General features: G+C 30.9%; 1 protein-coding gene across 1 annotated transcript; it reads right to left on the bottom strand.

The window, feature by feature from the left end:
- Positions 1-6,711: 6,711 nt before the first annotated feature.
- LOC131177472 (protein CDI-like) lies at positions 6,712-8,676 on the bottom strand. Its single transcript, XM_058142486.1, has 2 exons — positions 8,436-8,676; positions 6,712-7,758 (listed from the first exon to the last, which is right to left on the bottom strand). Exon 2 carries the CDS (start codon positions 7,701-7,703, stop codon positions 6,930-6,932), a length of 774 nt encoding a protein of 257 aa, XP_057998469.1. The 5' UTR covers positions 7,704-7,758; positions 8,436-8,676; the 3' UTR covers positions 6,712-6,929.
- Between the last annotated feature and the right edge of the window lie 4,362 nt (positions 8,677-13,038).

Raw genomic sequence — 13,038 nt, 5'->3', positions numbered from 1 at the left:
AGACATTAAGTCAAGAACAGTGAGGTATAACGAATACTTGAAATGTCAGAAAAAATGGTCAATGAATAGTTACAAGATAAAAGCCCTCTAGAAAGAAATGATGACAAATAGGACACTATAGTAGAATCAGAGAGCGGTAGAATGTCATATATAATATATGCGGAGTTTGAAGAATAAATGTTTTACCAATCTCTGCATAGTTGGAGGAGTAATGATTGCACTTGTTCTAATAATCTTCTTTTCCTTATTTCTTTGTTTATTTGAAAATTCGAGGACGAATTTTTCTTAAGGGGGGAAGAATATAACAAAAAAAAAAAAGGGACTTTGGCGTGTGACAGTGGGTTTCCACTGTCACTGCCAACTTTATAAAAAAAAAAGAAAAAAAAAAGAGTTTAAAAAAAATCGAGAGGAGGACCCCCCCTATTTTCTCTTCTCTCCTCTCCTCTCCTCCCCTCTCTTCTTCTTCTTTCCTTCTCCGGTGACTGGCCGGCGACCTCCCAAGCGGCTCCCCACCCGGCCGGCGACCCTCCGGCGATGGCCAGACCACCAGAAATGGCGACAAGAGAGGGAGAAGAGAGAGAAAATGCGCACACAGTGGGCAGCGGCTTTCCGGCGCGATTCCGGCTTCATCCGACGTCCGATCGAGGCAATTCAGGTGGCGTTGGAAAGCTTGTTCCGAGAGCTTTCTTTTGATACCAATTTTGCAGCAAATGGAGGTCAGATGAGTAAGATATGGAGGAGAGAAGTTTCGGATTTTTCAAGCTTTTTCGTCAGATCTAGGACAATCCGACCGTTGGATCGACGATCCGAGACCACCTATGGACTGAGGAAGAGGAGAGGAACATGATGGTATGATCAGATCCGGCAAATGTCACCAGTGACCGGCGGGCGGCCACCGTGCACTGTGGTTCCGGCGGTGGCTCCGGTGGGCTATGGAGATGATTCAACTTCCAGAGGCTTCCTCATAAATTTTTGGAATTTTTGAGACACAGATAAACTTCGGGTAAGACAATTTTTATTATTTCTCTATCTATGGAGCATAAATACAGTGTTTCTTAAACAAGAAAAATTGGAGAAAACATTCTGAGAAAAATATGTGATGAAAGTAAAATTATTTGGAGATGTTCTATGGTGTTTGTTGAATTTTTGAGTGATTGTAGAATATTTTTGAAAAATATAGATGGATTTTAGTTAGATTTTTAGCATATGGGCATATAAAATTATTTGAAATTAAGATATTTCAATTTTATATAATTGGTTGAAGCTTGAGGATGGAGGTTTAAATATGTGAATATTGAATTGGGTTGAATTAAGAATATGTTAGCTATTGGAAACTTATGGAATTGAGTAATATTCTTGAATAAAATATTCATGGGTGATTAGAAAATTTCAATTCATTTTACAATAGCCTTATAATATTATTAAGGACCACGGGACAAAATTTTAGAATTTTTAGAGCTTATTTGAGTGGATTTTTAAAAAATATCAATTATAGGGACTAAAACGTAATTTTTAAGGTTTTGAGTATTGCTTGGTTTGGAGGGCCCAGGAGGGGCCATTTAATGATGATGAGATATGAGTTGAATTTAGAAGTGTGTTTTGAGCCCTTTTGCAGGTTGGATAGGTCCTAGGTATAGTGGAGACTCTGCCGGATTTTCTGCACGACTTAGGACGTATTTGGTTTTTTCTTAACTTATATTGAGTCAAATTTATTAAATGATTGTAATAAAATTGTCAGTGAGCTGTGAGACCTTCTTCCTCCTCCGCCACCACCGCAGATGACCAATCAAGTCTGTGAGTAAAATATTAATTTTAATTATAATTTCAATATTATTATATGTTTAACATGCCCATGCATCACTTATATGTATGTATCTATGTAGTTAAACTCTAGGTACGTTTTATGTTGCATTTATAACTGTTAAAGTGCCATGGATGTTGTTGTGGTAATTTGGAGCACTGTGTGTGCGTTGGCATGCGTGTGATGTGGTGTGGACTATGGATAGGACGGGTAGACACGGCTTGAGATCTTCGCTAGGACCCGGTCCTTCGGGGTAGACACGGCTTGAGTTCTTTGCTGGGACCCCGATTTGGTTATTAAGTAGAAGTCCGAGCTGAGTTCTTCGCTGGCACAGGTTGGATTTAAGAGAGCTGTATAGGGGATCAGCTCCCATATATTATGATTGATATTACTTGGTGTGTGAGTACTCCAAATTTACCTTTTTGTTATTATGACTTGAAATTATTGCTGTTGTTGCATTTCACTCTACAGGGTGCATTAGTTTTAGATAGTTATAGAGATTATGGTTAAAATTGATATTTTACTCTCTGAGTCGAACGCTCACTCCTGTTCAATATTTTTCCAGGCCACAGGAGGATATTTTTGAGGTTAACCTGCTTTTCTCCTTCGCAGGTCATCTATTCATGTTTATGTAATTTTATTAACTCCTAGAATTTTTGCATGTGTTAGAAATATTTATTTAAATTGGGTCTGTAATATGAATTCTTATTTTGGACCTGTAAAATTATTGTCACATGCATGTTGGATGGACTGGATGAGGGAGCTGAGCTCCCATTTATTTTTATAATGATATGAGTATGTGGAGGGTGAGCTGAGCTTCCCAATTGAGTATTTATTGTGTTTACAGGTCGGGTGAGTCAAAAACTCCCCGTTGAAAGGTTCATTTTATGGCCGGACTCTGTCCGGTTGATTTCTTGAAATGGAGCCCAAGTGGGCCTTAGAGTTGGGTTAAGGAATAGTTAGGCTTACTACGGGCCTCAGGTGCTTTAGGCTGGCCCAGGTCCTAGTGCCGGTTCAGCCCACAGGTTGGGTCGTGACATAATAATTTGATTCGATTTAAACCAAACGCTTAACTCTAATATTCGCTCACCTTCTTAAAAAAATTTAATAAAGTGTACTCTATTAATTAGTTTACATTTAATTACATATATTTTAAAATAAGAGTATGTTCTATTTGAACTTATATTATTAACACCTTTATATTTTGCTGATGTCAACCCTCAACCATCTTACATTATTTTTAATTTTTTTAAACTAATAAAAAAACCACCATTTTCACTCTATATTTGAAAATTAGAAATATAAAATTGCATATCTTTAATTAAATATAAGTAAATCTTAATTATTATTTTGCAATAAATAAAGATAGAATTTATCTAATAGCACAAAAATAGCTTATTATTGATGCTATATAAAATGAAAAATTATATGATAAAAACTAATAATACAAAATTTTATTACCAAATTTTATTTCATTTAGTGTATTCTAATAAGTGAATACTAAATATTATATTGTTAATATTAATTGATCTTAAATTAAACTATATACACAACTAATATGCAATATTTAAAGAATTATTTTTTTTATCATTTGAATTGACTAAATAATTTTAATAATTATTAAAATAATAATTATATTTATAAAATGTAAATATGATATTGTATAATAAAATAAAATTAAATATATTTTTAATACAAATATTTTTATATATTAATTATATATAAGAAAAAATTATTTTTTAGTGTTATCCGTATATCAAATAATTAGCCTTCGTATTCAAGCTTGAACAATTTGAGTAATTTTTTAAATCTATCTTGAAATTTTTTTTAATCAAAAGCCATATTATATTGAAATTAATTCAAAATTAGTTATTTATTTTTAATATTCCATCAAATCAAACTCATAAAAGTCTATTTAAGTAGTTTATGTATTATTAAAATTTAAAATTATTAAAATATAAAACAATAAATATTCACTTCATGATTTATAATATTAAAAATATATATATTTTAATTCCAAACTCACGATAAGTTTTTGACTGAATTTTAGCGAAAATCCATTATCTTTTTTTTTAATTTATTTGTTTATAATTTATTTTTTCTAATTAAACTTAATTTTTGAATTTATATTACTCTAAAGAAGAATGCGTTAAAAAAATATTTTATTAATTTTTTTATTAATCATTTTAATTATTTACTAATTTATTGTGCTATAAAAAAACTAAAATTTCAAGAGGAAAAAAACACGCGAATAGTTGGGCGCGTGCGTTTTTAACGAGTTTAAGAGATTCTAACAAGATCCTCTCTTTACTCCTTTGAAGAAATTTAATATGGTCCAACAGCAAGGCCCTAGCAGTACTTTTCAACCTCCGAATATGATGATTGAGTAGTTGGGCTCGTGATATTTTAAATAATATATTATATTTTAAAATATGAATATTTATGTCATTTTCATTGTTATTAATATACTTTTTATTTTTTGTGAATTTAATATACTAATAAAGCACATTCAAATTATATTTTCTGAGAAATAAAAGTATACTTTTCAAAAATTAAACTTTCCACAAATGAAGCCATAGAATTAATGAAATTTATTCAATGAGTTTGGTCAAGGCAGCTTGAGACCTCACTTCTATTTGGTTTGATATTATATCACACAAAGACCTTAGTCAAGTCAATGATAAAAAGTGTAAATTACAATGAAATTCTTGATATTTAACAAAATTCATATGTTAATTTATGGTGTAAGTTTGATAACGATTAGTCTTTAAATTTTATTTTTATTAATAATTGATCATTACATTTTACTTATATTAACAAATTAATCCTCAAAATTTACTGATCACAATAATCAATTTATTAATTGTCACGATCCAACCTGTGAGCTGGACTGGCACTAGGACCTGAGCCAGCCTAAAGCCTTCGAGGCTCATAGTAAACCTAATTATTTTTCAACCCAACTCTAAAGCCTATTTGGGCCCAATTTCAAGAATTCAACCAGACAGAGTTCGGCTATAAAATAGACCATTTAACGGGGATTTTTTAACTCGCCTGACCTATAAATACAATATATAATAAATTGGGAAGCTCAGCTCACCCTCTACATAATCAAAATGTCATAACTCAAATGGGAGCTCAGCTTACTCATCCAATCCCATGGCCCAAAATAAAAATAAGTATTTCTAACACATGTGGAGTCTAAAATTCAACTCAATTGTACAAAATTTATTAAATACTATAAATGGACCTACGAAGAAGAAGAGCATGTTAGCCACTTAATGATATATATATATATATATATATAAATGAATTAGGAGTAAAGTGAAGTATTTATTAAATTTTTTTATATTTAAATCACCGGTTTAGTCCGGTTTAGAACCGCCGGTTCAATCCGATTCGGAACCACCGGTTCACGGTTTCTAAAAATTATGAACTTGAACCAAACCGTAGAATGACGGTTTCAGTCCGGTTTGAAGCCGGTTCTGGTTTTGACCAGTTTTCGATTTGGTTTTGATCGAACCGGTTCCGGTTCGGTTCCGGTTCAAATCCGAACCGTGGCCACCCCTACAGCGAGAGGAGGAGAGAGGAGAGAGAAAACGAGAGAGAGAGAGAGAGAGAGAGAGAGAGAGAGAGAGTGTTGGGCACGTGCGAAGGGAAGAAGAAAAGGAAATAGGTCGATCCGATTCGACCGGTCTTATCCAGTCTGGTTTGATTCGACCGATCCGATTCAGAATATAAAATTTTAAATTTTTACTTTGTCTTGGGATCGAAAACGAAGCCTAAAAATTCTGAAAAAATTTTAGAAAACTCAGAAAAATTCGTAGAGTGCAAATATATTTTTAATTTTGCCACGTAGTCTTTAAATTAATTTTTAAAAATCATCAAAGTTTTATATTTTCGAAAAATCGAACCCGATTTCTAAAATTCGAAAAATTTCAAATAATTTCCTAAAATTTAAACAAAATAAAATATCAATATCTATCCATAAAATAATTAATTTAAAAATTAAGGGTGTTACATTAATAAAAGTGAAATGTAAAGACCAAAATTATTCACAGAAATAAAATTCAAGGACCAAATTAATATCAAACCTATACTAGAGATTAATTATATAAATTTCGTTAAACCTAAGAGATTTCATTGTAATTTACCCTAATAAAAACACTAAAACATGTACTTACCTTTTAAGCCCATTTATTAAAGTCATGCAATGAAATTATTCACAAGATTGTGGATACTTTGGCCCAAAACAAAAAATTAAAACAGAAAAACACCAAACATAAGCCCCTTTCTCTCATGCAATTGTTGCTCTCTTAAGTTTTTATTCCCTTCTCTACCTTTTAACGTCGTCAGAAAAAAATTTAATCGAATTATTACATAATTATTTTTATTTCTATTTTTTTAAAAAATAAATATTTTTAAATTAAAAATAATTCAAATTTTCATTTCAAACATAACTGCAACGCTGGCAGTAGCATCACATGAACTTGCAATTGAAGCAATGCAGTGAAGATTTAACTTCTCCAACCTGTCACTCTGCTCATGGTAAGAGTAAAAACTGTCCACCAATTCTCACTATCTTAGACCCAATATCCGAAACTCTGGCTACTTACCATCAGCTTCCAGAGATACATCAACCAGCTCTTTATGTGGATATGATATGCCCATAGACAAGTTATCTTTCTTTTCACATCCAGGCATCTCATGTTCAATAGGTCAAAGGCTTTTAGCACAACTGCAGCATAAACCATTCCAGACCAATTCTTGCATTCAGCTTTATAAAGAAATCATGCCTTTAACAAGGTGAAAGGAGGGATGGGGCAAGGACAAGGCAAATACATAGCTTTCAGGCACTGTCTAATACTATTGCGTAGTAAACCAGTGGTTTACACCCCCAGTGAGGTGATAAATAAATAAACATATTCAAGACTTTCATATGCTAGAAATGCCAATGTGGTAACTCTAGCAACCAAATACATAGCTAGCTCTCCAGAGAAGCTTCATACTAGGATACACATGACAAATTCATCATAATAGAATACATGAATAAAACATAAGCAAATAAGCTTTACTAATAAAACTATGAATTTAAGAACAACATTCTACCAGAGTTGATGCCTGATTCAATCTAATTTTCAGCAACCTTCTTATTCTCATTAATGTATTCTTCCATCTCCTTTAACCACAAGTCTGCAAACTCACAATTCTTCCATGCATCAAACCATGGCCCTCCACGAGTATAATGTATTGCTTTAGGAAATGTTGTGGTGTCACCCTCCAAAACCCTGTTATGGCCCTCAAGAAAATTCCACACAAATGGGATTGACCCAATTTCTTCATCCTCAAGCCACTGAAACCTATGAAGAAAAGCACCTGTTTGCCTATTTACAACCTCGGGTGTCAGCACCTTGTTCTTTGGATGGGCACAATTGTACAACACCATAGAAGACCAATTCTTCCTTGGATACACAGTTTGCACTGCCCCATCCATTTTTGTGGTCTCTTTAGGGGTGTAGTCATGTTGCACACACATAATAGCATATTTATCATCAATCAAATTACTCAGTTCCCTAATGTCAGCCAAGTAGAGAAAGTCACAATCAACAAACATTGCCCAACCTTCATAGTTGGCCAAGTATGGGGTCAAGAAACGGCTAAAAGAGAACTCTGTGCTTTCAAATTGGCCCCTCTCACGCCAATACAGATTTTTCTTTCTAAGTTCTGATTGAATGATGGGGTTGATGTCAACAGGAATTGAAGATCGCTTCATGATGGAATGGCGACATACCTCATATGCAATATCTTCACGAGGATCATAACCCACAAGGATCTTGAAGGGTTTGTCACTTGTTATGCCTCCTTTTGTGTTCACTTTGTGAATCTCACCATTGGTTATGGTCATTGCGTTAATTGCTAATCACGAATCAGGATCACAGGATTGGTGTTTAAGCAGTTTTCTTAAGAAAAAGAAAAAAAAACATTCATAGGATTAGCTACAAAATACTTGATTACACTAGGTTAAATATACATAAAATAGAAGCTGCATTGCAGCCATCGATATTATACGTATCAGCATCTCAGATTTGTTGTGTTAACTGCTTAGATTAAATACATCCAAAGTAAAGTAATTTATGTTATTTTTCATTTTAGTTTGGCATTGGATATGCAAAACGATTTGGTGTTTTAACCACCTTCTCTCTCCCAAAAAGAAAAGAAAAGGAAAAAAAAACACTCTTCGAAGTATAATGATCTTTGTATAAAAATAATGCTAAAAAAACACAAAAAGAAACGAATTGATCAATGCCCAGTCATGAAATTTTGGCATTTGCAAGGGTTCATTAATCAATGAGAAATCTAACAGCTCATGTTATAAATAATCAAAGAGTCAAATGCAACATATACATCAGACTGAACAGAATTCTAAAGATCAAACCCATAATAATTCTTGAAAGAAGAGAAAAGGAATAACAAATACAAACTTGTTTTACATTGCATTGGATCAAAATAACAAAACGTCCTTTTGAGTAACAGAACAGATCATCATGAGATAAACAGATGATGATACAGAACAACAGAGTTTCAAAATAAAAAGAAAAGAAATGCTGAAAAAAAATAAAAAATAAAAAAATAGTACCTTTAAATTGGGAAATGCAGATCTTGAAGAAGAGAATTGAGGAATGCAACTTAAGGGCCGTGAAGAATTTGCCTTTGTGAATATTTTGGAGTTGGAGATTTGGGTTTCTTGGTACTTGTCACTACTAATAATGTCAAGAGGATTATTCAATAGAATTCATTTCTGTTCAATGGTTTTGCAGACGGACAGACAGAGAGAGAGAGAGAGAAAGAGAGAGAGGAGACTGAGCGGTGAGAAATATGAGCAGTGTTAGGAGCTTTATATAGACCCAAAATTGAAAGGCAAGTCTCCACTTGGACTCATAAGAGTCAAAATATCTAACCATAAGAAAAAATATATATATTTTTTAAATATATTAATTAAAAATTATTAATTTTTTAATAATTTCAAATAAAATATAAAAATTCCTTTTTTGGTATATAAAAAAACTAATTAATAATTTATTCCCACTTTGCTTTCTGCTTTGGTGTTTCAGAGTCGGTTTGCAGTTCTGTTCAATGAAACACGTTATAATTTCTTTTGGCCATATTACAAAGAATATATTCTCTTAATATCTGCTTCTGAGTTTGCGGATTCATTGGAAATATTAAAAAACACTTTGAAATAAGTTATTTTATCATTATTTTATCTATTTTATAATTAAATTAAATTTTAATAATTTATTTCATAAAATAATTGTTAAAAAATAAATTATTATAAAAACTCTCAAATTATATGAATTCTATAGTTTTTAGTTAAAAAATTATTAAAAAAACTGAATTTACCACGTGGTCTCAACCTACTACGTTTATTAAATCTAGTTTGGATGTTCACCCGGTAAAGAGATTGAGCCGATGAATAAGTGGTTCGATCGACGAATCAATGATTTAATTAGTGGATTAATCAAAATTAATTAAATATAATATATATTAATATAAATAAATTTAATTAATTAAATTTTAATAATTTAAAATAAAAATTGCAACCTTTATTAAATTATGAGATACGAATAGAAAATTTGAGGGGCCCATTGATGAAGAATTAAAATTTATTGCATTTATTTAATATTTTCTCAAAATAACTATTAAAGTCAATGCAAGTTTTTAGAGATTAATTAATGAAAAAATAATTTTTATTATACATAAAAATAATTTAAAAAATGTTTAGGGGTCAAGGCCACCCTAGCTCTTGTCTCTGCCACTGATCACATTAGTTCAATTGGATTACTTTATTATCTGATTAAGAGTTAGAATTTTAAATATTTTTTGTATGAGAGATTTTGATATAATTTTAAGGACTCACTCAATTTATAAGTTTAAGCTTGTAAATGAGAATTTTAAAAATAGTTTTATATCATTTTATTACTAAAAGGGGCTAATATTTATATGATTTGCTGATCCTCAAGTGTCTTCATCGTGTTGGAAAGTCATATTAAAAAATATTGGAATTTGAATTTATTTTACTAAATTATATATGATGTAATTATTAATTTATTTAATATATAATTTTCATATAATATATAAAAATTTTCTATAATTCTATATCGATCAGAATAATTTAATGGCGATTTTTCAAATTGAATTATAATTAATTTATATTGAAATCAAACAGTAATGACAATGTATTTTTAGTGTCCTATCAAACTAAATAATTAAAATTAAGTTGTTTGCCTATTATTACAATTTAATTTAATATACATATTAGAAGTACTGGCAGTGATAACAGTGATGACTGAGTAGTGATAGTGATAATAATATTAACAATAAATAACAAAATTAAAATAAATAATTATAATTATATTTATTTTTTAAGTAATGATTATTATATTATTTTAAATACAACATGATTATCATTCTATTATATTTTTTTTATGTTATTAAATAATATAATCAAATATATAATATAATTGTGATTACATTATAATTTTTATTATAATTGTGATTACATTATAATTTTTATTATATGATATTAAATACAGTCTAAGAGATTAAGAATTTAAATTTGTAATTTTTTTTTAATTTCAAATTACTATAAAAATAAAGATGTCAAACAAAGAATCCAAATAGAGATGATGTTTGCGTAGCTTTGATTTTTATGTTTTGTGTAATTGTAATTTAATAAAATATGAAATATATATATATATATATATATAAAATTAAGTGTTGTAGTTATTAAAATAAGAATAATATTAATTTTTTTAAAAATATTATAATATTATAATATTTTATTTAATTAAAGAGTAATTTAAAAAATAATAAATAATAAATACTTTATTATAATTTTAATTTATTTAAAATAATTTTTTATAAATTAAATTAAACATCAATCTACTAATAACGATGTCACTGAGTCTCAAACGTTTTCTGCAAACCCTTGTATAAAAACGCGGACCGTACTATAAATAGCAGCGATAGACCATTAAATGCAGGTGTGGGTTTCCATCTCAGCCGTTACCTAGAGTAGTTTGTTTGTTTTGATTCTTGAAGTCTGGGCCCATGCTTATCATGTGCTTACACATGTCATCCAGCGGTTCAGATTGCAAGAAGTGGACCCAGACAGACACTAGGATAGAGTAAGCGCGTGGGTCATTGTTTCCCTATAGCCCTCCAGTACCACGGACTCAGAAAGTGTCAGCCACCGACGCAATTGCCAAACGCGTTATTACCCCACGAGTGCACGAGTTCATGTGGTGTGTGCTGTATTTTATTATTTGTCCTGATTTACAGTTTACAGTTCAAACTTATATATGAGAATTTGTTTGATTTTCTTCGTTACCATTTTTCCTTTCTACTCGCAACAAATCTTTTCCCTTTCATAAATCTTCCCACTAATATTAAAAATAATACATTTATTTATATCAATAAAAATTAAATTTTATATATTAATAAAACAATGAACAAAAAAAATTTATATAATTTTTAGTTTTTTACGATAAAAAAGATTAAAATAGCAAGTCAGAAGTTGATAAAATGGGCAAAATTTTATATCTTTTTGCATAATAAACGTTAATTACATAAAAACTCAAATAATATGAGGTAAATAATAACAAAACATCCAGACAAAGGGGAAAAAAAGCAAAAGAAGTATAGACCGGCGGAAGAAAGCATGAACTAGTTGGAAGATACTACGGTCTGGAGTTCAAAAGCAACTACTTTAAAATTTATGATTTAAATTATTATTTTTTTAAAATTTAATTTTTAAAAATTAAAAGTTTTTATGATTAAATATAATATTTAAAAATTATTTATATTTATCACGATCCAATCTATGGGCCGAACCGATACTAGGACATAGGTCAGCTAAAGCCTCCGAGGCTCATAATAAACTTAACTATTCCTTAACCCAATCCTAATGCTTATTTTAATTCCAATTTCAAGAAAACAACCAGACAGAGTCTCGCCATAACATGAACCATACAATGGAGAGTTTTTGACTCGTCCGACCTGTAAGCATAATATATAATAATTTGGAGAGTTCAGTTCACTCTCCACATACTCATAATATCATAAAATCAAATGGGAGCTCAGCTCCCTCATCCAATCCAATCATACATGCATCTAATAATTTTACAGATCCAACACGATATTATATTACAGATCCGATTCAAATAAAATATTTTTAACACATGCGGAATTGTAGAAGTTAGTAAAATTATACAAAACATAACAAGTATTAATAGATTGCCTGCGAAGGAGAGAAGCAGGTTAGAACTCAACAAAAAATCTTTTATATCGTGGAAAAAATAAAGTGAACAGGAGTGAACGTTTTACTCAGAGAGTTAAATACTGATTTTAATTACACTTTCTATAGCTATCTAAAGTTAATGCATCCTAAAGAGTGGAATGCATCACTATCATAATTTTTATACAAATCACATCATAACAGTAAAAGGTAATTTGGAGTACTCACACACCCAATAATATTCAAACAGTATATATGGGAGCTGATCCCCTCATACAGCTCTCTTAATCCAACCTCTGCCAGAGAGTACATCTAAAGTCGGACTTTCGCTTAATAGGCTAAATGCGTGGACCAACGAGATCATCTCGAACCGTGCCTACCCCGACTTATCCATAAAAGGATCAAGTTCCAACTAGTCAAGCTCCAGCCGTGTCTGCTCGTCTTGTCCATATTAAACACTACACACCACACGCACGCCAACATACGCACACTGCTCCCAATTACCATAAAATAATACCCATGGCACTTCATTAATTAAGAATGCAATATAAAACTCGCCTAGTGTTTAACTATATAGATATATATTTATAAGTGATGCATGGACATGCCTGAACATATAATAATATTAAAATTATAGTTAAAATCAATATTTTACACAGATGTGAACCGAGGTCACTGCGGCGGCTGGACGAAGGAGGAAGGCTGTCTTGGCTCACCTGACAACTTTATTACAATTATTTAATATAATTGACTCAACACAAGCTTAAAAAGAATCAAACACACCCTAAGTCATGCCGAAAATCCGATAGAGTCTCACCAACCAGCAAAAGGGTTCAAAATATACTTCTATATTCACAAGTCACACAACCACAACTCAATCACATCACATGGCCCCTCTTGGGCCCATCTAAACAGTCAACAACTACAATTTAAAAAATTATTA

This window comes from Hevea brasiliensis, unplaced genomic scaffold (assembly GCF_030052815.1).
Source record: "Hevea brasiliensis isolate MT/VB/25A 57/8 unplaced genomic scaffold, ASM3005281v1 Scaf5, whole genome shotgun sequence".
In the NCBI taxonomy this organism is placed as follows: domain Eukaryota; kingdom Viridiplantae; phylum Streptophyta; class Magnoliopsida; order Malpighiales; family Euphorbiaceae; genus Hevea; species Hevea brasiliensis.
Note: the sequence above shows the minus strand (reverse complement) of the source record. Positions and strands in the feature narration are given on the sequence as shown.

Excerpts from the sequence above, each read along its gene's own strand:
- LOC131177472 (XM_058142486.1), bottom strand. The coding sequence starts at position 7,703 with ATGACCATAACCAATGGTGAGATTCACAAAGTGAACACAAAAGGAGGC.